We start from the raw sequence: 26,082 nt of genomic DNA, 5'->3' as shown, positions 1-26,082 counted from the left end.
CAGCTGAAATATTCTCTCCAGGTCAAGTACTCAGGCTTTTTTTGTTAAGCTTCGGGGACTCAAATTCAGGTCCTTATTGTTTGTCCAGAAAGCTCTCTTACTCATTGAGCCATTCCCCAACCCTTGCTTTTCATTTTAAGACAGTCTCTCTACCCTGAACTCATTCTGCTGTCCCATGAACTTGCCATCCTCCTGCCTCAGTGCCTCTTGAGAAGGTAGATAGGGTTAGTCATGAACAGCACTACCCAGATTTTTTTTTCCCTTTTAGTGTGTGTGTGTGTGTGTGTGTGTGTGTGTGTGTGGTATACAGGCAATGCCACCGGCCTGCTCTCAGGGATCCAGCAAGTGCTTACATCATGACCTATGGCAGCCAGATATACCAGGTTTGCAGTAGATAGGACCCACCTGCCACCCCAACTCGCTCTCTCTGTTCTCCACTGCCAACTTTCCCTCTCTCTCATTCTCTGCTCCCCCTGCTCTGCCCTCATGGCACTGCTCCCCATCCGTCTACCTGTATACGTGTCCACTTGTCTGCCTCTGTCACTTCCCCAAGTCTACACTTCCCTTGCCTCCCCCAATAAACCTATACACCAGATCTGTTTTGTGGTGTAACTTCTCAGGGGTACACCTTAGCCGGGCCCTCCAAAAATATCCCCTTGCCACATTATATTTCATAACTCTGTGTAGGCATGTATGCCACAGCATACCCTGTGAAGGTTGAGAACAAACTGCTTGCAGATCTTGGCTCTTTCTTTCCATCATATGGGTTTTGGGGATTAATCTGAGGTTTGGCAGCAGCTCCCTTTACCTATTGAGGTATCTTGGCAGCCCCATGCCCATCATCTTCTTTAATAAAAAAAAAAAAAGAGTTAAAGAAAAATTGACTGGGGTTGGGGATTTAGCTCAGTGGTAGAGCACTTGCCTAGCAAGCGCAAGGCCCTGGGTTCGGTCCCCAGCTCCGGAAAAAAAAAAAATCAAAAAAAAAAAAAAAAAAAAAAGAAAGAAAGAAAGAAAGAAAAAGAAAAAATTGACTGGACTCCACCCCCATGGCAGTTACTATTTGGGAAGAAGGGATGGGTATCCTTCAATGGCGTAGGCATTGGTCAGTTGCCTCTAATCTAGTAACTAGCTCTTCGCTCATTGCTGGTGCAGAGGCATGCAGATCTGAGTTCGAGGTCAGCCTGGTCTACAGAGTGAGTTAACAGACAGCCAGGGCTCACAGAGAAATCCTGTCTTGAAAAACAACAACAACAAAAAAAAGACTGAGAGAGATGATTTTTCCTTTGCTAAGATGTAAAACTACACTTTACTAAGATGGTCGCAAACGGGAAGTGCGTCGTATATACGTCACTGAATTGCGCACGTTCCAAACCGGATATCGGAGTTTGAGCGACTACGCTCTTCCTTTAAGAAGATGGCTGCGGGTAGTAACAGAGGCGGTGATAAGCGCGGCTCGAAAAGCCAGGCGGACTCTAACTTTCTGGGGCTGCGGCCCACCTCGGTGGATCCCGCTCTGAGGCGGCGGCGGCGGGGCCCCAGAAACAAGAAGCGCGGCTGGAGGAGGCTCGCTGAGGAGCCGCTGGGGCTAGAGGTAGACCAGTTCCTGGAAGATGTACGGCTACAAGAGCGCACGACCGGGTACGTGGGGCGGGACTTCCGGTGGCTCGGTCTGGTTGTTTGCGGCCTGGTGCATGATGGACCGGGAGTTCAGGCTCGGTGTGGAAGACTTACTATTACCGTCTTTAACAAATAAGCATCCAGAAATCCCGACAAAGTTTAAAATTTCTTCTAGTTTTTTTTTTAAATTTGAAACAGGGCCTCACTAGGTAGCTCTGGACGGCCTGGCACTCGGTATGTAGACAAGGCTGGCTCCGAACTCAGTTTCCTCTGCCTCCTGAGTGCCGGGGTTAAAGCCTTTACCACAGAGTTTGAATTACAAGTGAATGAGAATTAAGTACGCGCTCCCCCCATCGTGGTACATTTTGAATCATGTGAAAGCTCCAGATGTAGCCTGAGGACCCCATAGTTTGAGGAGGCGTTGGGATGGGCCCCAAAAGTTAAGACTCCATTTTAGGAGGGTCTGTTATCTTTCCAGCATTACTTTAGCAAATAGTCTGCGTTTTTATCCTTCAGTGGCTTGTTGGCAGAGGCCCCAAATGAACAGCTCTTCTTCGTGGACACTGGACTCAAGAAAAAAGGTGAGGAGTACTTTTGTGAAGTTGTGTGCTGGTAACCACGAGTCTTGCATCCCGTGTGATCTGCATTGATGATGTAATTTAAGGCAAAGCAAGTTTTTTTTTTCCTTCTTATTTTGGAAACAGTCTTACTATTTATTTATACCATATTGGCCTCAAACTTAGATCTGCTTGCCTGCCTCCTGAGTGCAGGAAATAAAGGTGTGCTCTACCACAGAAGGCTAGAAGGGACCATCTTTAGTATAAAGGATTGCTTTGAATGGATGGGGAGCAAGCTTGGGATAGCTAAGAAAAGTGTTCGTTTTTGTTTGGTTTTATTGAGCTGTATCCTTTAGCTTTTTTCCCCCACCCCAAAGAGCATGACAGCAAGCTTGGTGACCCACAACTTTTAAGTTCTCTGAGTTTGAGGCCAGCCTGGTCTACAGAGTGAGCTCCAGGACAGCCAGGACTACACAGTGAGCCCTTGTCACAAAACAAAGAGAACAAGAGGATGTGTAGTCAGTAGGAAGGAGACATGTCTTGGCAAGATGGCTTTATTCCGCTAGAACTTGGGTTTGGACCTGCTGGGGCACGAGGACAAGGGCAAGTTAGGGATTGCTCTGATGAGTAATCAGGTTTTCACCAGTGTGGCAGAAAAACACTGAAAATGGGCAGCCTGGTTCAACAGGTACTGAAAACAAGCCCATGCCTGGTCCTGCAGGACAGCCAATGGCTTTTCAGAGCAAGCTGGCAGCATCTCAACAGCCAGGCACCTTCGTGTGCACAGCACGAGTCAAAGGGCCCTGTTAGATTTATTTATTTTATGTATGTGAGTACACTATCATTGTCTTCAGACACACCAGAAGAGGGCATCAGATCTCATTACAGATGATTGTGAGCCACCATGTGGTTGCTGGGAATTGAACTCAGGACCTCTGGAAGAGCAGTCAGTGCTCTTAACCGCTGAGCCACCTCACCAGCCCCTCACTTTTTGTTTTTACAGTCATTTTTTTTTTCTTTTTTTCGGAGCTGGGGACCGAACCCAGGGCCTTGCGCTTGCTAGGCAAGCGCTCTACCACTGAGCTAAATCCCCAACCCCTTTACAGTCATTTAATTGTGTGTGTGTGTGTGTGTGTGTGTGTGTGTTCGTGTTCTAGGATGTGTCCTGGCATGAGGACATGTAGGGGTCAGTTCTTCCCTCATGTTCCTGGGATTAACCTCAGGTTGCCAGGCTTGGTGGCCAGCACCTTGTCACTGCACAGTCTTACCATTTGGCGCTCGGTCTTCCATGATTTGTTGATGCTGCTCTTATTTGCAGTGCTGGGTGGAACCCAGGGCCTTATGTGTGTTCCTCCGATACTCCCATGCTCTCTTCATTTTTTGGAATTAGGTTCTGTTTGTTTAGCTCAGGCTGGCCAAAGGCTTGATCCCCTTGCCTCAGTCTCCAGAGCTTCAGTGTTACCGGTGTGCACCACCGTACCCGGCCTCCTCAGGGTGTTCTGCAGTATCTGATGTTCTCCTGATGGGCTCTGGAGAGCAGAAAGCAGAGTGCCAAGAGATGGCCACAGCTTGCGTCTCAGTACCCCTGTGTGCCTGCCCTGTTAGTTCTGAGATCCTCTCCTTCCAGATAGGTGTGTGGGGACATAGTCCCCATCACAAGGCCTGTCTCTTGCTGGCCTAGGCCATGGTAGGTCAGATCTGGGACTCTGGGTTCTACCTGTAGGATCTTCCCTTGTAGGTGTACAAGATCAGTCTGGGAACCTTAGGCTCTGTGCTGAATAACCTAGGTTGCAGGCCATTAGGCCCTGGTTGACCTGACGTTGGGGATTGGTTTACAAAGGGAGGAAGGAGGCCTAAGATAAAGTGTCTTCCCCTGCTGCAGAACCACGCAAGAAGAGGACCTGGGTCCAGAAGAAGTCAAAGCATCTCCAGAAACCCCTACGGGTTGACCTTGCCCTTGAGAATCATTCTAAGATCCCTGCTCCCAAAGAGTGAGTCCTTCCAGCCCTAGTCCCTGAAGACTGTAGGATGAGGGCGTGGTGAAAGCAGACTAGAGTGTAGCTGGGACTCTGGAGAGTGTCTTAGAGGATTCAGTCCTGGTGTTAAGGCAGCAGGGCAGCCTGAATACGGCTGTGGGGTAGAGAAGGTGCTGGACCTAGGTGAAATAGGTCTAGTGTCAGCCTAGGAGAGGACAGGCTAGTAGGCCCAGCTGCCCTGAGGTGGAGTCTGGGAGGATGTGGTGTTGTGAATGCTCAGATCTAACTGCATTGGTGGGTATGAGGTCCTGTGCTGAGCTGGTTGACAAGGCTATGCTGAGGTAGGCAGGAGGAAGGCTGCTGAGCAGCAAGAACAGCCCAGCGGGGAGGGTCTCATCACACCCAGCTGTTGTCTTACCGGTTGCCACTCTTTCCTTACCCAGCATCCTTGCACACCAGGTCCCCAATGCCAAAAAGCTCAGGCGAAAGGAGGAGCTATGGGAGAAACTGGCAAAGCAGGGAGAGCTGCCCAGGGATGTGCGCAAGGCACAGGCCCGGCTTCTTAACCCTCCTGCACCAAAGGCCAAACCTGGGCCCCAGGATATCATTGAGCGGCCCTTCTATGACCTCTGGAACCCAAACAGTGAGTGATTCTGCTCTCGCAGATGGGCATGAGTGATGTGGGCAGTTGTCCATATTGTACACTGTCCAACAATGTGGCACCCAAGGGCATGCCCTGCAGATGTTGGCAGACTTCCAGCAGGGAGACTTGAGGTCTTCAGTGCCATCTATGGGGCTCCCCCCTCATTCTTCAGTCTTCCTCACTTATGAAGTCCTGTCTGGATGTAGTTTGAGACCCTGGAGGTCTGATCATCTTCCCTTGCCTGGATTTCATTGTCATTTTTAGCAGTGTGGAGGGACTGGTAGGGTTCCTGGGGACAAACCCCCTTCTCTGCTAGAAAGTTCTCGGCAGTTGCTCTCCTTCCCCTGCAGATCCTCTGGATAAGCCTTTGATCGGTCAGGATGCATTTTTTCTGGAGCAGACCAAGAAGAAAGGTGTGAGGGTAAGTTTGCATAGGCAGGCAGTGGGATAGGGAGGGCGACTCTTCCATGGTCCCCATGCCTCTCTCCGTGTGTCCCTGTCCTAGCTCCTATGATAACCCACCTCCTTCCTCAAACTGTAGAGTATAGCTTGACAGCCTGTCTATGACAGTTGGAAAACCGTGGGTTAAAGAACAAGTGCCTGAAAACAGCCCAATGCCCTCCGCTGGCACTGTGGGTTGGAGGTTGGTTTGTGGCCATCATCTTGAGCTCTAAATGCTGGCTGCTGGAGGGCAGGTGCTATGGAATCTTAGCACTTTTGGGGTGATGTGTTCTCCCTGTGAGACTGGAAGAAATGTTGGCCTTCACATTCGTGTGTTGTGTGTCTCCAGGAATTGAGAGGTTAGGAGACAGACTTCAGGGAGGCCAGAAGCCAGCACTGGAGAAAAGCCCCTGGGACTAGAGACCTGGAGAAACAAGCCAGCCATAGGCAGAGGGGCTTCAGGCACAGAAGCTACGAGGCAGAGCAGGGCCAGAGACCCGTGCAGCTGAGGGTATGCAGTGGGCCCTGAGTCAGCACGTGTGTGTGGGGAGCAAAGTCCTAAGACAGTAGTCTCAGAACTCAGGGGACCAGGTTGGGGAAGTTTGAACTACTAGGAAACCAGTTAGTATAAGGCCTTTATCAGGAAAAAGACTAGATGGGGTGGGCACGAGAGCTTGAAGTAGAGGGCACGCTGGTCACCTGAGAGTTCTGATGTGAAGATCTGTTCCTCATGCCTCCTGGGGACTTTTGGACCATGTAGGTATCAGAATTATCACCCATACTTTGCTGTGACAGTAGAAGGCCTACAGCACAGCTGATGTGGCAGTGTGCCAGGGCATATAGACCTTTTAGACCCAGCATGTCACATGTGTTTGCAAATGTTGCACTTCCCACAAGCCAAGCAGTGGTGATTTACCCCCTTTAATTCCAGCACTCAGGAGGCAAGAACAAAAGGCCTAGCCTACAGAGTGAGGTCCAGGATAGCCAGGGCTGTACAGAGAAACCCCCTTTTGGGGGGAAAAAAAAAACAAAACAGACTGAAAAAAGAAAAAGCAAATGCTGCCCTATTTCCCTCACTGGTCTTTTGGCCTGTTGTAGGAGAGGGCTGCAAAGCACTTCCTATGAAGAGATTGCTCAGTCCCAGGACAGGTGTCCCTTGTGCAGGGTGTGAGCCTATAGATTGGCTGGCTAGCTTGTAGCCTCCATCCTGGCCTCATGAGTCCTGAGTCCCTACACCCCAGATGGGAGAGCTCCTGTGTTTGGCTCCTGGTCCTTTATATCTCCACAATAAAACTGAGACAGGCTGATGGGCAGGTAATGGGGACCTTTGCTCCATGGGGAAGGACCTGGTATCGGTGCCTCCCGTGGTGGAAGGCTGAGTGCAGAAAAGGGTGTAGGGTGAAGGCTTTATTAAGACTCAGTTCTCTTGAGTTCTACCTTGTCAGAAAGCCCCATCTCTTAACAGTCTCATGCTGGCTTTGGGGCTTCAGTGTAGGCATTTTAGTGGTACACTTATGGTTCATGGAGTTCATCCTGCCTCCCTGCTCTTGTCTTCTTCCAGCGGCCACCACGACTCCACATCAAGCCTTCCCAGGTGCCTGCGGTGGAAGTGATTCCTGCGGGAGCCTCCTACAACCCAACCTTTGAAGATCACCAGGTTGGTGTGCAGTGGGTTCTTGACCTAACTTGGTGCAGGTTTCATGGTCTAGAGTCCTTGTCCCCATTTGCCCTCCCCCATAGTCCCTTCTTCCCCAACCTGAGCCCCCACCTGTTTCCTTCCCTGGAAGTTGTCTGCTCAGGGACCAGACCATCTAACGAGAACCTGGCCTGGTATGAGGGTGAGAATGGCTCAGCTATCTCCACTGGTTTGTAGAGAGGGTGGAGCCATGAGCTGGACCAGTGCTAGCACTCAGGCATGGGGTAGGATCAGAGGGGCATCCCTGATGCTAGGTTCACCCTGAACTCTCACCTTTGCCCAGGCCTTGCTTCTAGAGGCCCATGAGGTGGAGCTGCAGCGTGAGAAAGAGGCAGAAAAGCTGGAGCGACAGCTGGCCCTGCCCACTGCAGAGCAAGCTGCTACCCAGGTAAGCCCCATCCACCACTTGTCACGGCCTATAACCCCACTTCCCCTCACTTGCTGACCACCCTGCTCTCTAGGAGTCCGTGTTTCGGGAGATGTGTGAGGGCCTGCTCGAAGAGTCTGAGGATGAGGATGGGCCAGGCTGTGCTGAGCAGCCAGAGGCTGACGATGGGGCCACTGAGACCTCACCCACTGGTGCTGCTGGTCCTGAGAAGAGGATGGAGAAGAAGACAGAGCAGCAGCGGCGGCGGGAGAAGGCTGCTCGCAAGCTGGTGAGCACCCTACTCTGCGGCCCTTATGGCCACACAGGGCACTCAGCATCACCTCCCAGGGCCCTCAGACAGAGGTGGATGACAAGGCAAACAGCTGTTGAATGACCTGATACCAGTGCCATCAAAGGACAGGAATGGCTTTGTGGGGCCCTGGGTGAGAAAGGCCCTGGGCTGAGTTCTTACCCTCTGTCCACAGCGGGTGCAGCAGGCTGCACTGAGGGCAGCCCGGCTTCAGCACCAAGAACTCTTCAGGCTACGTGGGATCAAGGCCCAGGTGGCCCGGAGGCTGGCAGAGCTGGCACGCCGGAAGGAGCAGCGGCGCATACGGCGACTGGCAGAGGCTGACAAACCCCGAAGGCTGGGACGGCTCAAGTAAGGCACAGGGTAGGGCTCCAGGAAATGGAGGTCTGTAGGCTATAACGTGTTCCTTTCCTGGCTCTGTGAGAGCCAAATCTCTTGAGTGTCTTCAACCCTGTGTTCTGCAGGTACCAGGCCCCTGACATTGATGTGCAGCTCAGCTCTGAGCTATCTGACTCACTCAGGAAACTGAAGGTACTTGATATGAGGGTGGCAGGGTGCTATGGGGGACCCTGTGCCCGGTGATGATAACCATCCTTGCTCCCCGTGCCCTCTTGGGCTGTGGGCGACACCATGGCTGCCCTGGGCTGGGCCAGTTGGGCCATTGCCTGGGGACTGAGGGCACAGGGTCGGGGGTGAGGTGGGTAGGGCAGGTGCTGGTGTAAGACTCTGACCCTTAGAAGGCCTTTTGTCACAGCCTATCTGTGTCAGTCCCTAGTGGGTCTCCTCAAGCTGTGCACACCCGGGACCTAGCCTGGCTTTGGGGTTCTCACTTTTTGTAGCTGTAGCCTCTGTTCTCTGAGCCTAGCTAGGATAGCACGTGTTGACTTCGGTACAGAATAGAGTCCCCTGGAGCTCAGCAGGATGTATTTGGGATACTCCTTGTAGGCTGTAGGAAGATCCTGAGCTGTCTGAACCCCAGTGCTATCTAGGATCCTGCTAAAGTCTCTCCGTCCCTCTGTCCCACAGCCAGAAGGTAACATTCTCCGAGACAGGTTCAAAAGCTTCCAGAAGAGAAATATGATTGAGCCCCGGGAACGAGCCAAGTAAGATCTGCCACAGTGGGAAGGGCAGGAGGGGATTGAGACACTTCCACGCTCCCTCCCACCCTCCAACCCACCCTGAGAAAAGGGATGCTCACCACATTTTCCCCTTCTCCAGGTTCAAGCGCAAATACAAAGTGAAGCTGGTGGAGAAGCGGGCTTTCCGCGAGATTCAGTAAGTGAGGCTCACTGGCATGTGGCTGACTGTCATTCTGAGAGCTGTGGTCTACCTTGCCCAACATAGCCTTCCTCCCTTTTGAAAGCTGCCAGTGTCAGGCCCTTCCCAAACCCCATGACTGGTCAACCAGTGGGGGCCCAGGAATCTATAGTTAGAGGTAAAGAGGGGATGTAGTCTCAAATCAGAAGGGGTATTAAGTGAGAAAGGCTGTGGGATGCACCCCTCCACTCATCCATCTCAGCTCTACTCTCTGTCCTCAGGTTGTAGCTGTGCAGATGTTGGAGCCTCTGCCCCTCAATAAAGTGCTGTGACCAACCCTGGGGTCTTGTTATTTTCTTACAAGCAGTGTCCTCTCCCCTAAAGTCTACCCACCCCATTTCTGACCCTCCTCTGCTGCCCAGGACTTAGATAACACAGCTCCTCTCCACCACAGCCTGCCATCAGTGCTGAATATGTGGAGACCAAAGCTCTACAGGCACTGTACCGCTGAACCCTTGCCCCTCACTGGGGGATTCTAGGCAGAGCTCTACTGCTGAAGTCATGACTACTTTATTGAGCTACCCCCACTTTCTGTGGATAATCATTTTCTTCTTTAGTTCCTTTGGATCTTTGCGCGTTTCAGATCTCACTGTTGTCTTCCATAATCTCTGTTGTATTGTAAATTGTAGACCTTCCTAATACTCTCTAGTCCCTTTCCCTGGTAGCGTCTGTCACTCTTGGCATTCTGCTTCTCTTCTGAACTTCCATTATTTTTGTAGTTTTTGTTTGGGTGGGGTCTCATGTAGCTGAGGGCCACTCTAACTGATCCACCTGCTTCCTCTTCCCAATTCTGGGATTGCAGTTGAGCATCACCACGCCTTGCTAGTATTTATAATTGATTCAGTTTTAAGTTTCACTAATCTCAGAACAGTGTCTATAACCAGTAGGTCCATTTGTCACACTCTTGAGACTGGAATCTGTAAGACCTTCATGAAGCAGAAAAGCTAGGTGACTCCATTCCAATAAGTTTCCAAGATCAGTCCAAGCTTTTTAGGGGACTGGGGTCCCTCTTCATTTCATGTTTAGAAACACCTCTGACAAAAAAACCAAGTTTACATTCTTAAAGGGGAAAAAAATGGAGCTGGAGAGACGGTTCAGTAGTCAAGTGTGTTTGCTGCTTTGGCAGAGGACCTGGGTTCAGTCCCCACTCTGTACTCTCAGTGTAAAGTTAGGTTTTCGGGATCCAATGGCTTCTGGCCTGGTATATCTGTGCATAAATACATACTCAGGCACACACATGCACACACAAATAATTTTTTAAGTTTTTGGTTTTATTTTTGCTATGACACACATTGTGTAGAACCAGGCTGGCTTCAGACTCATGGAGATCAGCTTGTCTCTTCTGGAGTCAAAGATGGTATGCCACCACAGCTGGCCCTAAGTATTTTTGTTTTTAAAGGTTTGTGTGCATCATGTGTGTTGCCTGCTTGGATGTCTGTGCACCTCATGTCTGGTGCCTACAAGGCCAGAAGGTGGTACCCTGGAAAAGCAGCCAGTGCTTAGACACTGAGCTGTCTCTCCAGCCCTAAACCTTCATTTGAAGAGAATGTACTAATCAAGCTTGACATTCCAATTTGTTGTCATTTTATGTTTGAGACAGGGTCTCCTGCAGTGAGGCCCGGCTGGCCTGGCACTCCTGGTTCTCCAGCTTACATACTCAGAGCTGTATGCCTACCCTGGTGGTTGGGGTCTTCAGGCAGGTTCCTTGTGCCTCAGGCTGCCGAGTGCTTGAACAATAAATAGGTCTTGCCTGGCTCATCAAGCTTTTATATATAAGGTATTTTAATTTATTGAGGTTTTCATACATGTATACAGTGTATTTTGATCATATTCACCCTCATTCCCAGAAACCCTCCAAATTGCCAGCCACCAGGCTGGTGGGGTTCTAGAACCTGAGGACAGTGAAAGTGAAGACAGCGATCACCTGTTGATAGTTAAGCAAGTGGCCCTGAATAGTTTGTGCTGTCTTCATTGACTCACAAGCCTGCTTGCTTGAACAGTGACATCATTAGTTATTTTATTCCAAGAAATAACATCAGAACTGTAAAAGCCCCGTCCCTGCTAATTTCAGCAAGCAAAGAGAAGTGTGCAGCCAGGCGCACCTGTGGGCATGAGCACGTACCCAGCTGGTGGCAAATGCAGTTACACAGTTAGACCAGGTGAGAGACAGTTTAACCATCTGTGGGTGTCCATCATGAAATAGTGCTCCTCTGTCATAACACGTTTTAAATTGCAGATGTGTTCATTGTACCCAGCAACCTTTCCTGATGATAGCACATAATGGTTTCTGGTACCATCTCTCCAAGAACCATTTTTTAAGTCTGTTGATCAGACATAGCTTCCTCAGAAGAATTATGCAAGCAGGACCCATTGCTCTCCACACTGCCAAAGGCTTACTCAGTATGACATGTCCCAAAATACCACATGTGGAGGATCAATAGAGGGAGAGAGGAGGGTTTTACTCCTTGAAAGAGAACTGAGAAAAACAATCATCTACAGGGCTTTCAGCCTGCATGATTGCGGCCTTGCCCGTGACTGACAGTGAAATTAAATACTGCTGTATGAACAGCATAGCAAAAGCAAGGAGCGCTTGTAGCCCATGTGGTCTAGGTAATAAGTGTGGTGACCACTAAAATTCACCATGGGTACTTGGCAAGTGGGAAGGGGTCTAAGAACCTTGCCATGTGGGGTCCCATTGCTGAAGCACTCATAATCGGTTCCCTGCAAATGCTTCATGGCACCATATGACCCCTGTCTCCTGCTCTAGAATGGAAGGGGTTTGGAACCAGAATCAATATGTCAAGTGTCTGACCTTCAAGCTACAGGTAAAGCAACCCAGAAAGTCCCCATTCAGAAAGCAGCACTGCCCTGTGCGTCTTTAGGGTCTGCTACTTGACGCAGTGGGATTTCTCATTAGGGTGAAGGATAAGAGAATCTAGCCAGAACTTCCCAATGGCCAGTATCTCCAGAACATTAGTTCTCCTTTAACTCAGGAGGACCCTGGAGCTGGAGTTACATGTGGTTGCCAGACATCATGTGCTGTGAATCAAAACTGGGTTCTCTTGAAGAATAGCCAGTGCTCTTAACTAGTGAGCCATCTCTCCACTCTTTCGTTTGTATGTTGCCAAAGAGAAGGGCCTTGAGCTATCCTGAAGGAGGTACAGGCATTTGTCAGTCACTGGAACTGAACTCTGATCTTTTCTAAGATCAACAAACGTTCTCAACCTCCAAATTGTCTCTAGTCTAAAAGAGGCGGGGGTCTCAAGTAGTCCAGGTTATTCTTGAATCTCCTGGTCACAGTGGAGGGCCTTGAACTTCTGATCCTTTTGCCTCCATCTCCTGAGTGCGGGGATTACAGTCATACATTACTGTGCCTTGCTTTATGAAAGATGATGGGGTCTGAACCCAAAACTTAAGTGAACACACTCCCAACAGCCACAGCTTTGAGATTTTTGTTTTAACAGGGAAAAAAAATGTTCAGTATAAAAATATTGGAGTCACTTGGGGGAAAATGATAAAGAATTTGCTGGTGTCCCACTGCCCCAGCAGCTTGGCACAGAGTTTGTTGACTGCATGCCAGAGTGTACGGTCAGTCTCACGCAGAACACAAAAACCCCTGGCCAGCACACACTTCCTCCCATTCTCACAGTACTAGGCTTTAAGCTTTCTCCCAGATTCCCCAGTTTCCTCACGGCCCCCAGGAGTGAGATCAGCCTGGGAAAAGGACTCTTTGTTTATCTCTCCCCCAGCACCCCCTCTCCACCCCGTATCAGCAGTCTGCAAACAGGGCTGGAGAAAAATGGCCCTGTCTTATTCACTTTAGCACGCAGTCATTCAGATGGGCAGTATCCTATACTGTACTGGAAACACAGAAAGGCTAAGTCACCTTCAAGGAGGTCACACATCCAGATTTGGAATTGGAACATGGGTTGACAGCCTGTGCGGGGTGGGGGTGGGGAACAGCCTGTGAGTTGGTAACCAGGCTCCCTCCCTCCCAGGTTGCTCTGATGGTAATGCCAGATGGAGCATGGGCCATTTTACTGCATGTGGAACACACATTTCCTGCAGCCTCACTGAATTTCCTGAGTTCGCCTTGAGGGGCCATGGCCAGGCTGCAGGCTCAGTGACCTGGTGACAGAGACTACCACATCCAAACCATGCCATCACCCATATGGTGGTGCCCCAGTGGCCTCCTCTGGCCCTGAGCTTCCACCCTGCCTCCATTGAGTTCCTAGATTCCTGGTCGGTCATTATGGATGTTTTGTGTCAGAGGCTGACTCAAGACTCCTTAGATACTTGGAAAGTGTCACTTAAAAGATGTTCTTTATGTACTCCAGCAACTTTCCTACCTCTCCTGCCCCTGCCATCTGTCCCAGTGCACACATAAAGCACTGTTCTCTACTCTGTAGAACATTCCTTTCTAGGAGGGGAGAGAGGAAGAAGTGACAAGAATAGCCTTCAGGATAAGGCTTTATGGGGAATGTGTGGGAGTCTCCCCTTCGCCTATTTATTTTATAGTGCTTGCTTGCTATTTTTTTATTATCACGATGTTCTTGTCCTGGAAAAACCTTTCCAAAGGTCATTTTTAAAAAAGAAAATGCACAGAGATTTAAAACCACTGATCAGTTCTGCCTGACAAGATCCTATCTACATTCTAAGAGGACTGTAACGTTCCTGACAGAATTCAAATCCACCACTAAGAGCTGCTACAAACAAAATCACAAACACCCTTGGAGGAAAATAGTCTGAAGACTGGAGTCAGCTGTGTAGAAATACAGCGGATTGTAGTCACAGGAAGAAATTCTTGGTCCTGGTTGCCCCAAGGTCTTACTGCCTATGGCTCTTGAGTGCTGAGATTGAAGGCATATGCCACTATGCCCAGCCAGAAACAATTCTTGACTTCTTTGGCAACCAGGCATAAACTAAAAAAGGAAGATTTATAATAGCTACCTTCTGAAGAGACAGGTAGATGACTTGCTAACCTCTTGGGGAAAGTCAGTATAGACTATAGGGAGAACGAGTTAGTTGACTCCTAGAGTCCCAGCTAGAACATAGGGGCTGGGGGTCTAGCTCAGTGGTAGAGGCCCTGCCCAGAATCCTCCAGTGAGGGGCTGGGGGCATGGCTCGTTGGTAGATCCAGGTGCTGGGAATTGAACATGTGTTTTCTGGAAAAACAGCAATTTCTCTAAACTGCTGAACTATTTTCCATCCTTGAAATGTTTGCTTTCGTTCATAGGTTTAGAGGCTAGGTCAGTCCATCATGGTGGGAAGGGCACGGCTGAAGAGAATAGTTCAGGCAAGGTGACCCAGAAGCAGAGAGAATGAGCAATTGAAGGAACCAGGACAAGATGTATGTTGAGGACAACCCTGATGATGGTTTCTCTAGCTGGGCCCCACCCCTAACTTCTTCACCTCCTAGATATCAGTCACATCATGAACCCATTGAGATGCCAGTGATGCATGGGATCAGAGCCCTTGGAACCTAATCCTTTCTAGAAACTCCTCACAGACACACCCAGAAGGGAATTTTACTTTTTTGTTTGTCATGGGCACGTATAGGTGTCACAGGACAGCTATTGCAGGAGCCAGTTCTCGTCTTCCACTATGTGAATTCCAGGGTTTGAACTCAAGCCGTCAGCAGCAAGTTTGGCAGCAAGCACCTTTACCTGCTGAGCCATCTTGCAGGCCCACCATTGAGATTGACACCATACATTTTAAAACGGCTTTGCTGAGTGAAAAACCAAATGTGAAGTTTCTTAAGACCCCATTTGTAGGACAGAATGTTCAGAATGGGTCAATCCACAGAGGCAGAAGTTATGTGTGGGGAGATGCCTACTCCCACATTTCCTTTGACCCCAATAACCACAGTCATTGACTCTGCTCTGTTTCTGAAAACACTGGAGCACAGGTGGAGTAAGGGCCAGAGTTTATTTTTAGCAGAAGAGAAATCAAAAGTATGGAACAAGACCTGCCATTGGCATCTGAATTGGCAGTATTAGTTTAGAATTTCCCTCCCTTGGGACTGGTGGGATGGTCTCTTCCCAGAGTAGGCAGAAGCTTCCTTAAAAGCTTCCGTACCGCTCTCTTTGCCCCATCTACTGCGAGAATGAAGACCATTCTCAGCAATCAGACTGTCGACATTCCAGAAAATGTCGACATCACTCTGAAGGGGCGCACAGTCATTGTGAAGGGCCCCAGAGGAACTCTGAGGAGGGACTTCAATCACATCAATGTAGAGCTGAGTCTTCTTGGAAAGAAAAAGAAAAGGCTCCGTGTTGACAAGTGGTGGGGTAACAGGAAGGAACTGGCCACTGTCAGAACCATCTGCAGTCATGTTCAGAACATGATCAAGGGTGTGACACTGGGCTTCCGTTACAAGATGAGGTCTGTGTATGCTCACTTCCCTATCAACGTCGTTATTCAGGAGAATGGGTCTCTGGTTGAAATCCGAAATTTCTTGGGTGAAAAATACATCCGGAGGGTTCGGATGAGGACAGGTGTTGCTTGTTCTGTCTCTCAAGCCCAGAAGGATGAGTTAATCCTTGAAGGAAATGATATTGAACTTGTTTCAAATTCAGCGGCTCTGATTCAGCAAGCCACAACAGTTAAAAACAAGGATATCAGGAAGTTTTTGGATGGCATCTATGTTTCTGAGAAGGGAACCGTCCAGCAGCCTGACGAATGAGACCTCAGTTTCCTAGCTTCAGAAACAAGATCCTGATAACAAGTACAGTTTGGGCTCTGTGGAAACAATAAAAGACTTATATATTGAAAAAAAAAAAAAAAAGCTTCCGTACCATACAGGGACTAGAAAGAGATGGCTCAGCAGTTAAGAGCACTGACTGCTCTTCCAGAGGACGCAGTACCCATATAGCAGCTCCCAACAGTCTGTTAACTACAAGATCAACACCCTCACAGACATACACTCAGGCAAAACACCAATGCACATAAAAATAAAAATAAGTTGTTAAAAAATCTTCCCACAGTTCAGCAGTTAAGTCTGTTGCAGATGCATTAGATACAGGAATGTTATATATACAGGTGAGCTGAGGAGTTCATGGTCTAGCCTGGGCCATACAGCAAACCCCTGATGTGTGTGTGTGTGTGTGTGTGTGTGTGTGTGTGTGTGTGTGTGTGTGCGCGCGCGGGCGCGCGCACACACACACGCGCGCGTGCCAGAAGAGGGCGTTAGATCCCCAGAGCTGGAGTTACAAGGGTCTTGAGCGCTGACTTGGTTGCTGAGAACAAAACTCCAGTTCTTTGGAAGGGCAGCAAGCCCTCCCAATTATGGACCATCAATCCAGCCTCTGATCTTGCTGTTTGAGCCCTAATAAAGGGGCTGGAGAGATGACTCTGTTTAAGAACACTGGCTGCGGGCTGGAGAGATGGCTCAGTGGTTAAGAGCACCGACTGCTCTTCCCGAGGTCCTGAGTTCAAATCCCAGCAACCACATGGTGGCTCACAACCATCTGTAATGAGATTTGATGCCCTCTTCTGGTGTGTCTGACGACAGCTACAGTGTGCTCATATATAATAAATAAATAAAATATTAAAAAGAAGAAGAAGAAGAACACTGGCTGCTCTTCCAGAGAACCCTGGTTCAATTCCCAACACCCATATTGTGGCTCACAGCCATCTGTAATTCCAGTCTCAGGTAATCCACTGCCCTCTTCTGGCCACTACTGGCTCTGCAGTTATGTAATACACATGTAAATGCAGGCAAAATATACACATAAAATAAAAATAAATTCAGCGCTGGGCAGTGGGTGTACCCCCTTAATCCCAGCAGTCAGGCGGCAGAATCAGAGTTTGAGGCCAGCCTTGTCTACAGAGTGACTTCCAGGACCACACAGAGAAACCCTGTTTTGAGAAGAACCAAAATCATTATCATAGTAGCAGTAAGTTCAGCAATTTATTTCAACTAAGGAAAAAGGAGGTATGGTTGGAGAGATGGCTCAGTGGTTAAGAGCACTGACTGCTCTTCCAGAGGCCCTGAGTTCAATTCCCAACAACTACATGGTGGCTCACAACCATCTGTAGTGAGGGCTGATGCCCTCTTCTGGTGTGTCTGAGGACAGCTACAGTGCATATAATAAATAAACAAATAAGCAAACAAACAAATAAATAAATTTTTTAAGGGAAAGAAAAAGGGGATGATGTTGCATAGATTGGGTGTGGTGACAAACATCTGCAGTCTCAGAACCTGGAGATAGAAGCAGGGAGAGGCGAACTTCGAGGTCATCGTTGGCTACATAGTGAGTTCAAGGCCAGGCTAGGTTACATGAGATCTGATTTGAGTGGGGTGAGAGGAGAGGAGAAGAGGTGAAGGGAGGGAGAGAACTGAGGCCCGAATGCATTGGGTGTGTTTCTGCAAAAGCAAGAATCCCATGTGGCCTCAGCTGGGTGAGAGGGGACAGGTAGCAGATGACAATCAGAGATAAGGGACCAGATCCTGAAGAAATTGTTGACCCTTCCTCGAAGACTTAATCAGGTGAGAGAGAGCAAGCTGTGACCAGTATGATCTGGCGCCCTCTGGTGGCTGTGTGAGGACCAGGCACACCGTTAGTCCTAGTACTCAGGAAAGGCTGAGGCCTGTGGATCTCTGTTTGAGGCTAGCCTGGCTACATATGGCGTAGACCCATGCCTTCCCGGCATATGCAGTGAGACTCTATATCTATTTCTATGTTTTTGTTTGTTTTTTTTAACTATTTTGACTATATTTATATATACGTAATGCGCGTGTATGCTACATATATGCAGGTGTCTGAGGAGGTTAGATCTCTTGGATCCAGAGTTACAGGAAGTTGAGAACTGACTGACATGGGTGCTAAGAACTGAACTCAGGTCCTCTGAAAGAGAAGCAAGTGCTCTTAACCACTGAGCCAGCTCTTCAGCCCCTGTTTTTTGATTTATTGAAACTGGATTTCACTGCATAGCCCAGACTGGCCTGGAGCTCACTCACAGATTTCTGCCTGCCTCTTTGAGTGCTGAGATTAAAGATGTGTGCCACCATGCCCAGCTTATGAGATCCTGTTTTTAAAAAAAAATAGAAAAACTGTGACTGGAGAGATGGCTCAGCGGTTAAGAACACTGACTGCTCTTCCAGAGGTCCTGAGTTCAAATCCCAGCACTCACATGGTGGCTCACAACCATCTGTAATAAGATCTGATGCCCTTTTCTGGTGTGACTGAAGAGAGTGACAGTGTATTCATATACATATAAACAAACAAACAAATATTTAAAAAAATTAGAAAAACTGGTCTGGAGAGACGGCTCAGTGGTTACGAGCACTTGCCAGTCTTCCAGAGAAACTGGGTTTGATCCCAGCACCCCAGAGGATGCTGTTACAATTGTCTGTAACTCCAGTCCTAACAGATCCTGTGGCCTCTTCTGGTCCCTGGGCACAAGGCATGCCCACGGTGCATACACATATATGCAGGCAAAACACAAAACAAAACCCAACCCATACACTTAAAATAAAATTTTAAAGATCTTGGAAAAAAATAGAAACAAAACAAAACAAAACCAAAAATGGGGGGGTGGTGGCGCACGCCTTTAATCCCAGGATTTGGGAGGCAGAGGCAAACATCTCTGTGAGTTCAAGGCCAGCCTGGTCTACAGAGAGAGTTCCAGGACAGCCAGGGCTACACAGAGAAACCCTGTCTTGAAAAACCAAAATGAGGGTTGGGGATTTAGCTCAGTGGTAGAGCACTTGCCTAGCAAGCGCAAGGCCCTGGGTTCAGTCCCCAGCTCCGAAAAAAAAAAAAAAACAGAAAAAAAAAAGAAAAAAAAAAGAAAAAGAAAAACCAAAATGAATGAATGGATGGATGAATAGAAAAAGGAAGAGATGGAGCAGGATGCCCTCTTCTGGCCTGTCTGAAGAGAGTGACAGTGCACCTATATACATAAAATAAATAAATAAATATATACACATAAAATAATGAATCTTAAAAAATAGAAAAAAGAAGAGAACAAAATATCTTTAATAACATCTATTATATGATGTGTGTGTGTGTATTCATTGAGTGTATATGCATATGTGTGTACGTCTGTCTATGTTTTGTGTGTATAGGTCAGAGGTCAATGTCAGGTGTCTACCTCAGTTACTCTCCACCATATTTCTTGTTTTGATTTTTGGTGGTTCTCAGGGTTGAACCCAGGACCAGATGCGTCCTGGGCAAGCACCCTGCCACTATACTCTTTGCAAGCCCCCCCCCCCCAGTGTCTTTTTTTGAGGCAGGGTCTCTTATTGAACCTAGGGTTCTGGATTTGCTTGGGCTGGGTGGCCAGCTAGCTCCAGGGCTTTCTGCTTGTCCTGCCTCTTCAGTGCTGAGATTACAGGTACCACAACAAGCTTAGCCTTGTGTCAGCACTGGGACCCTCATGTTTATATGTAGTAAGCACTTTACCCAATGAGTCATCTCCTAGCCCCTATGTATATGATTTTGAGGCTTAGGAGGTTATACTGCTCAAAGAATGTAACTTTACAAAATTTAAAATTGTTTTCTTCATCTTTATTAACTTGAGTATTTCTTATTTACATTTCGATTCTTATTCCCTTTCCCGGTGTCCCGGCCACATCCCCCTAACCCTTCCGCCTCCCCTTCTCTTTGGGTGCTCCCCTCCCCATCCTCCCCCCATTACCACCCTCCCCCCAACAATCACGTTCACTGGGCTTAAGTCTTGGCAGGACCAAGGGCTTCCTCTGCCACTGGTGCTCTTACTAGGCTATTCATTGCTACCTATGAGGTAGGAGCCCAGGGTCAGTCCATGTATACTCTTTGAGTAGTGGCTTAGTCCCTGGAGACTCTGGTTGGTTGGCACTGTTCTTCATATGGGGTCTTAAGCCCCTTCAAGCTCTTTCAGTCCTTTCTCTAATTTCTTCAACAGGGATCCCATTCCAGAACAGAGGTCCATTTTAGTTCCAGCATGCCGCAGCAAGCCAATCTGAGCCTGGGGTGGGGGCGCAGTGTTTGCTCACATCTTTAATCCCAGCACTCGGTAGGCAGAGGCAGGTGTTGGATCTGTGAGCTAGAGAGCAGCCTGGTCTACAGAGCAAGTTCCAGGACAGCCAGGGCTACACAGAGAAACCTTCTCTCGAAAAATAAACTAAATGTGTGGTGTGGCTAGGGCTGTAGCTCAGTGTTAACAGTACTTGCCCTGCTTGCACGGGGCTCAGTTTTCCACTCTTAGCACGACTGGAAAACAAAAATAAAAACAAAACCCTTTGTAGGTCTCTTTGGATGACTACCACTTTCCAGGGGTCTGGGGATGGGGATGGGGGAAGGGTGTGGAGGCAGTGGTAGTTGACTGGCACTCAGGTGCTAGGCACCAATATTCTAAGTTTGGAACTTTAAAAATGTTATCTTTATTTTCATTTATGTGTGTGTTTGAGTGCATGCATGAACTTTTGTGTAGAGGAAGGCTACTGATTTATTTGAGTTAATTTTATACCCAGCCACTTTGCTGAAAGTGTTATCAGGTTTAGTAGTTCTCTGGTGGAACTTTTGGGATCACTTAAATACACTATGATATCATCTGCAAATAGTGATATTTTGACTTCTTTTCCAATCTGTGTCCTTTTGAACTCCTTTTATTGTCTGATTGCTCTGGCTAGAACTTCAAGAACTATATTGAATAAGTAGGGAGAGAGTGGGCAGCCTTGTCTAGTCCCTGATTTTAGTGGGATTGCTTCAAGTTTCTCACCATTTAGTTTAATGTTAGCTACTGGTTTGCTGTATATAGCTTTTACTATATTTAGGTATGGGCCTTGAATTCCTATTCTTTCCAGGACTTTTATCATGAAGGGGTGTTGAATTTTGTCAAATGCTTTCTCAGCATCTAATGATATAATGGATTACGTTGATGGTTTTCCATATATTAAACCATCCCTGCATGCCTGGGATGAAGCCTACTTGATCATGGTAGATGACTGTTTTGATGTGCTCTTGGATTTGGTTTGCCAGAATTTTATTGAGTATTTTTGTGTAGATATTCATAAGGGAAATTGGTCTGAGGTTCTCTTTCTTTGTTGGGTCTTTGTGTGGTTTATGTATAAGAGTAATTGTGGCTTCATAGAAGGAATTCGGTAGTGTTCCATCTGTTTCAATTTTGTGGAATAGTTTGGATAGTATTGGTATGAGGTCTTCTATGAAGATCTGGTAGAATTCTGCACCGAAACCACCTGGACCAGGTCTCTTTTTGGTTGGGAGACCTTTAATGACTGCTTCTATTTCTTTAGGAGTTATGGGGTTGTTTAAATGCTGACATATGCTCTCTCCTGTTTCTTTCTTTCTTTTTTTTTTTAATGAGCCAAAATTTTATTTATTCATTTCTTGCATTTGAAGTACTCCTCGATGACATCCTTGGCCTGAGATTCTTTGCCATAGTCCTTAACTACAACGCAACTGCAACCAACCACTTTCCGTGGCTTCCCCTCTCGATCGATTTTACAGAGGCCTACCCATTCCCCTAGTTTCTTGTTGTCATCAACCTTTATCAGGTTGATCTGGTGCTCGGCACAGAGCGCCTCCACCAGCTTGACATACATGGGCTCATCACAGTTGGATGCAAGCACGCAGAGATGGGCTTGGCGCTTGTCTAAGGCGTTGGCAGCTTCGCGTATGCCACGTGCTAGGCCATCGTGGATGAGGGCGGTCTTCAGCACCTCTTGTAGAGCAGTGTTGACGTCCATTACACCTCCAGCAGCTATGCCTTCCTCGGCCATGGCGGTGGATTACGGGTGACGCCGAATCTTGAACGCACCCGAGCTTCCGCCTCCGAGGAACTTGGCGGCGGCAGGGGAAAAAGCCTGTTTCTTTCTGAAGGCACTCAGAGCCATGAATTTTCCTCTTAGCACAACTTTCATTGTGTCCCGTAAGTTTCGGTATGTTGTATCTTCATTTTCATTAAATTCTAAGAAGTCTTTAATTTCTTTCTTTATTTCTTCCTTGACCAGGTTATCATTAAGTAGAGCATTGTTCAACTTCCAAATATATATGGGCGTTCTTCCCTTATTGTTGTTGAAGACCAGCTTTAGCCCGTGGTGGTCTGATAAGACACATGGGATTATTTCTATCTTTCTGTATCTATTGAGGCCTGTTTTATGACCAATTATATGGTCAATTTTGGAGAAAGTACCATGAGGTGGTGAGAAGAATGTATATCCTTTTGCTTTAGGATAGAATGTTCTATAAATATCTGTTAAGTCCATTTGGTTCATGACTTCTCTTAGTCTGTCTATGTCTCTCTTTAATTTCTGTTTCCATGATCTGTCCATTGATGAGTGTGGGGTGTTGAAATCTCCTACTATTATTGTATGAGGTGCAATGTGTGCTTTGAGCTTTAGTAAGGTTTGTTTTATGTATGTAGGTGCCCTTGTATTTGGAGCATAGATATTTAGGATTGAGAGTTCATCTTGGTGGATTTTTCCTTTGATGAATATGAAGTGTCCTTCCTTATCTTTTTTGATGACTTTTAGTTGAAAATTGATTTTATTTGATATTAGAATGGCTACTCCAGCTGGCTTCTTCCGACCATATGCTTGGAAAGTTCTTTTCCAGCCTTTCACTCTGAGGTAGTGTCTGTCTTTGTCTCTGAGGTGTGTTTCCTGTAGGCAGCAGAATGCAGGGTCCTCATTGCGTATCCACTTTGTTAATCTATGTCTTTGTATTGGGGGGTTGAGACCATTGATATTGAGAGATATTAATGAATAGTGATTATTGCTTGCTGTTATATTCATATTTGGATGTGTGATTATGTTTGTGTGCATTGTTTCTCTTTGTTTTGTTGCCAAGACGATTAGTTTCTTGCTTTTTCTAGGGTGTAGCTTGCCTCCTTATGTTGGGCTTTACCATTTATTATCCTTTGTAGTGCTGGATTTGTAGAAAGATATTGTGTAAATTTGGTTTTGTCATGGAATGTCTTGGTTTCTCCATCTATGTTAATTGAGAGTTTTGCAGGATACAGTAACCTGGGCTGGCATTTGTGTTCTCTTAGGGTCTGTATGACATCTGTCCAGGATCTTCTGGCTTTCATAGTCTCTGGTGAGAAGTCTAGGGTGATTCTGATAGGTCTGCCTTTATATGTTACTTGACCTTTTGACCTTACTGCTTTTAATATTCTTTCTTTGTTTTGTGCATTTGGTGTTCTGACTATTATGTGACGGGAGGAGTTTCTTTTCTGGTCCAATCTATTTGGAGTTCTGTAGGCTTATTGTATGTTTATGGGCATCTCTTTCTTTAGGTTAGGGAAGTTTTCTTCTATGATTTTGTTGAAGATATTTACTGGTCCTTTGAGCTGGGAGTCTTCACTCTCTTCTATAACTATTATACTTAGGTTTGATCTTCTCATTGAGTCCTGGATTTCCTGTATGTTTTGGACCAGTAGCTTTTTCCATTTTACATTATCTTTGACAGTTGTGTCGATGATTTCTATGGAATCTTCTGCTCCTGAGATTCTCTCTTCCATCTCTTGTATTCTGTTGGTGATGCTTGTATCTACGGCTCCTTGTCTCTTCCTTTGGTTTTCTATATCCAGGGTTGTTTCCCTTTGTGCTTTCTTTATTGCTTCTATTTCCATTTTAATTCCTTCACCTGTTTGATTGTGTTTTCCTGGAATTCTTTCAAGGATTTATGTGGTGCCTCTCTATAGGCTTCTACTTGTTTATTTATGTTTTCCTCCGTTTCTCTAAGGGAGTTCTTTATGTCTTTCTTGAAGTCCTCCATCATCATGATCAAATGTGATTTTAAATCTAGATCTTGCTTTTCTGGTGTGTTTGGATATTCAGTGTTTGCTTTGGTGGGAGAATTGGGCTCTGATGATGCCATGTAGTCTTGGTTTCTGTTGCTTGGGTTCCTGTGCTTGCCTCTCGCCATCAGGTTGTCTCTGGTGTTACCTTGTTCTGCTATTTCTGACAGTGGCTAGACTGTCATATAGGCCTATGTGTCAGGAGTGCTGTAGACCTGTTTTCCTGTTTTCTTTCAGCCAGTTATGGGAACAGAGTGTTCTGCTTTCAGGCGTGTAGTGTTTCCTGTCTAATGGTCTTCAGCTGTTCCTGTGTGCCTGAGTCCTGAGTTCACCAGGCAGGTTGCTTGGAGCAGAAAAGTTGGTCTTTCCTGTGGTCCTGCGGCTGCTTTTAAGTTCTCCGTGAGGGTGGCAACCAGGAGGGCCTGTGCCGCCTTTTCCTGGGCCCCCGTGCACCAGGGTCCCAGACAGCGTTTGGTGTTTTCCTCTGGAGTCAGAAATGTGGGCAGAGGGGGCTGGAGAGATGGCTCAGCGGTTAAGAGCACTGACTGCTCTTCCAGAGGTCCTGGGTTCAATTCCCAGCAACCACATGGTGGCTCACAACCATCTGTAATGAGATCTGGTGTGTCTGAAGAAAGCTACAGTGTACTCGTATACATAAAATAAATAAAACTTAAAAAAAAAAAGAAAAGAAATGTGGGCAGAGTGTAGTCTCCTCTGGCTACCCAGGCGTGTCTGCCCCTCTGAAGGTTTAGCTCTCCCTCCCATGGGATTTGGGTGCAGGGAGCTTTTGATTGGGTCCCTTCAGATCTGTTTTTTTTTGTTTTTTGTTTTTGTTTTTGTTTTTTTTTTTTGAGTCATTTTGTCTTAGTTAAGGCTTTTACTGCTGTGAACAGGCACTGTGACCTAGGTAACTCTTTTTTTTTTTTTTTTTTTTTTTTTGGTTCTTTTTTTTTTCGGAGCTGGGGACCGAACCCAGGGCCTTGTGCTTCCTAGGCAAGCGCTCTACCACTGAGCTAAATCCCCAACCCACCAAGGTAACTCTTATAAGGGCATTTAATTGGGCCTGGCTTACAGGCTCAGAGGTTCAGTTCATTATCATCAAGGCAGTAACATAACAGCATCCATGAAGGCATGTTGCAGGGGGAGCTGAGAGTTCTACATCTTCATCTGAAGGCTACTAGAATACTGGCTTCCAGACAGCTAGGGTGAGGTCTTCTAGTCCACAGCCACAGTGAGACACCTACTCCAACAGGGCCACACCCTCTAGTCATGCCACTCCCTGGGCCGAGCATATACAAACCATCATATTCCACTCCCTGGCCCCCGTAGGCTTGTCCAAACACATGAGTCTATGGAGGCCATATCTAAACATAGCATAATGAAAAATACATTTAGTCCAACTTCCAAAGTCCCCATAGTCTATAGCAATCTGAACAATGTTAAAAGCCCAAAGTTTAAAATCTCTTCTGAGATTCATCCAATCACTTGACTGTAATTCCCAAAGCAAGACAGGAAACCAGCTGGGCAAATTGCAAACTCTGCATCTCTATGGCTGATGTCAAAGTGGTTTTCAGATCTCTACTCTTTTTTCATCTTTTTTTTGGAGCTGGGGACCGAACCCAGGGCCTTGCACTTGCTAGGCAAGTGCTCTACCACTGAGCTAAATCCCCAACCCTCTTTTTTCATCTTTGTTAACTGCAACAAACTTCTTTCTCCTGGGCTGGTTCCACTCTCTGTTAGCAGTTTTCCTCAGCAGATAGTTCATGGCTCTGGCATCTTTAACATCTTGGGGTCTCCAAGGCAACTTCAATGTTACAATTTCTTGTTTCAATATCTGGGTTCCACACATGATCTTCTGGGCTCCTTCAAAGGGCTATCATGTCTCCAGCTCTGCCCTCTATAGTACTCTAAGCTCAGGTTGATCCACTCCACTGCTGCTGCTGTTCTTGGTGATCATCCATGGTACTGGCATCTCCAGTACCCTGGGGTCTTCTGCTGCAACTAGGCTTCACCAATAGCCTCTTACAGGCTCTCTTCATGGTGCCAAGCCTCAGATCCTTTGCATGACCCCTTCAGTCCTAGGCTGTCAACTACAACTGAGGCTGCACCTTCATTAGCCTTCCATGGCCTCTCACAGTGCCAAGCCTCAGCTGTTCTTCATGACGCCTTCATTCCTTCAAAACCAGTACCACCTGGGTGACTCTTACACATTACCAAGTATAGCTGTATTACGAGGTACAACCTTGGTTATCTCTGGAACACAGCTTCTTTGCACTCTTAGAAAACACATCTCTAGGTTGAGCATATACAAACCATCACATACTTTAAAGAATTTCCTGCTGGCTGATGGTGGTGCATGCTTTTAATCCCAGCACTCCAGAGGCAGAGGCAGGCAAATATCTGTGACTTG

At 47.2% G+C, this 26,082-nt stretch overlaps 2 protein-coding genes, 1 non-coding gene and 1 pseudogene across 4 annotated transcripts; 3 read left to right on the top strand and 1 right to left on the bottom strand.

Moving 5' to 3' along the window:
- Positions 1-1,383: 1,383 nt before the first annotated feature.
- Nop53 (NOP53 ribosome biogenesis factor) lies at positions 1,384-9,202 on the top strand. Its single transcript, NM_207591.2, has 13 exons — positions 1,384-1,638; positions 2,134-2,198; positions 4,057-4,165; positions 4,594-4,793; positions 5,144-5,214; positions 6,796-6,891; positions 7,214-7,318; positions 7,392-7,586; positions 7,783-7,958; positions 8,072-8,138; positions 8,634-8,710; positions 8,826-8,882; positions 9,146-9,202. The coding sequence occupies exons 1-13, from the start codon at positions 1,415-1,417 to the stop codon at positions 9,150-9,152; spliced, it is 1,449 nt and encodes a 482-aa protein (NP_997474.1). The 5' UTR covers positions 1,384-1,414; the 3' UTR covers positions 9,153-9,202.
- Snord23 (small nucleolar RNA, C/D box 23) lies at positions 8,180-8,288 on the top strand. Its single transcript, XR_005500209.1, has one exon. It is a non-coding gene; the product is annotated as a small nucleolar RNA SNORD23 (small nucleolar RNA).
- Positions 9,203-15,006: 5,804 nt separating the features above from the next.
- On the top strand, positions 15,007-15,711 carry Rpl9-ps30 (ribosomal protein L9, pseudogene 30; annotated as a pseudogene). Its single transcript, NR_176822.1, has one exon. The product of NR_176822.1 is annotated as a ribosomal protein L9, pseudogene 30 (transcript).
- A 5,496-nt stretch (positions 15,712-21,207) lies between these two features.
- Positions 21,208-21,734, bottom strand: LOC100364427 (ribosomal protein S12-like). Its single transcript, XM_039100817.2, has one exon. It carries the CDS (start codon positions 21,649-21,651, stop codon positions 21,253-21,255), a length of 399 nt encoding a protein of 132 aa, XP_038956745.1. The 5' UTR covers positions 21,652-21,734; the 3' UTR covers positions 21,208-21,252.
- Between the last annotated feature and the right edge of the window lie 4,348 nt (positions 21,735-26,082).

Source organism: Rattus norvegicus, chromosome 1 (assembly GCF_036323735.1).
Source record: "Rattus norvegicus strain BN/NHsdMcwi chromosome 1, GRCr8, whole genome shotgun sequence".
Classification (NCBI taxonomy): Eukaryota; Metazoa; Chordata; class Mammalia; order Rodentia; family Muridae; genus Rattus; species Rattus norvegicus.
This window is presented reverse-complemented; position numbering and strand designations above follow the sequence as displayed.

What these genes read in the sequence shown, in the direction of transcription:
- Nop53 (NM_207591.2), top strand. Translation starts at nt 1,415, where the DNA reads ATGGCTGCGGGTAGTAACAGAGGCGGTGATAAGCGCGGCTCGAAAAGC. An exon ending in AAGATCCCTGCTCCCAAAGA is followed by an intron (nt 4,166 to 4,593) that starts GTGAGTCCTTCC and finishes TTCCTTACCCAG; the next exon opens with CATCCTTGCACACCAGGTCC. An exon ending in ACTCACTCAGGAAACTGAAG is followed by an intron (nt 8,139 to 8,633) that starts GTACTTGATATG and finishes TCTGTCCCACAG; the next exon opens with CCAGAAGGTAACATTCTCCG.
- LOC100364427 (XM_039100817.2), bottom strand. Translation starts at nt 21,651, where the DNA reads ATGGCCGAGGAAGGCATAGCTGCTGGAGGTGTAATGGACGTCAACACT.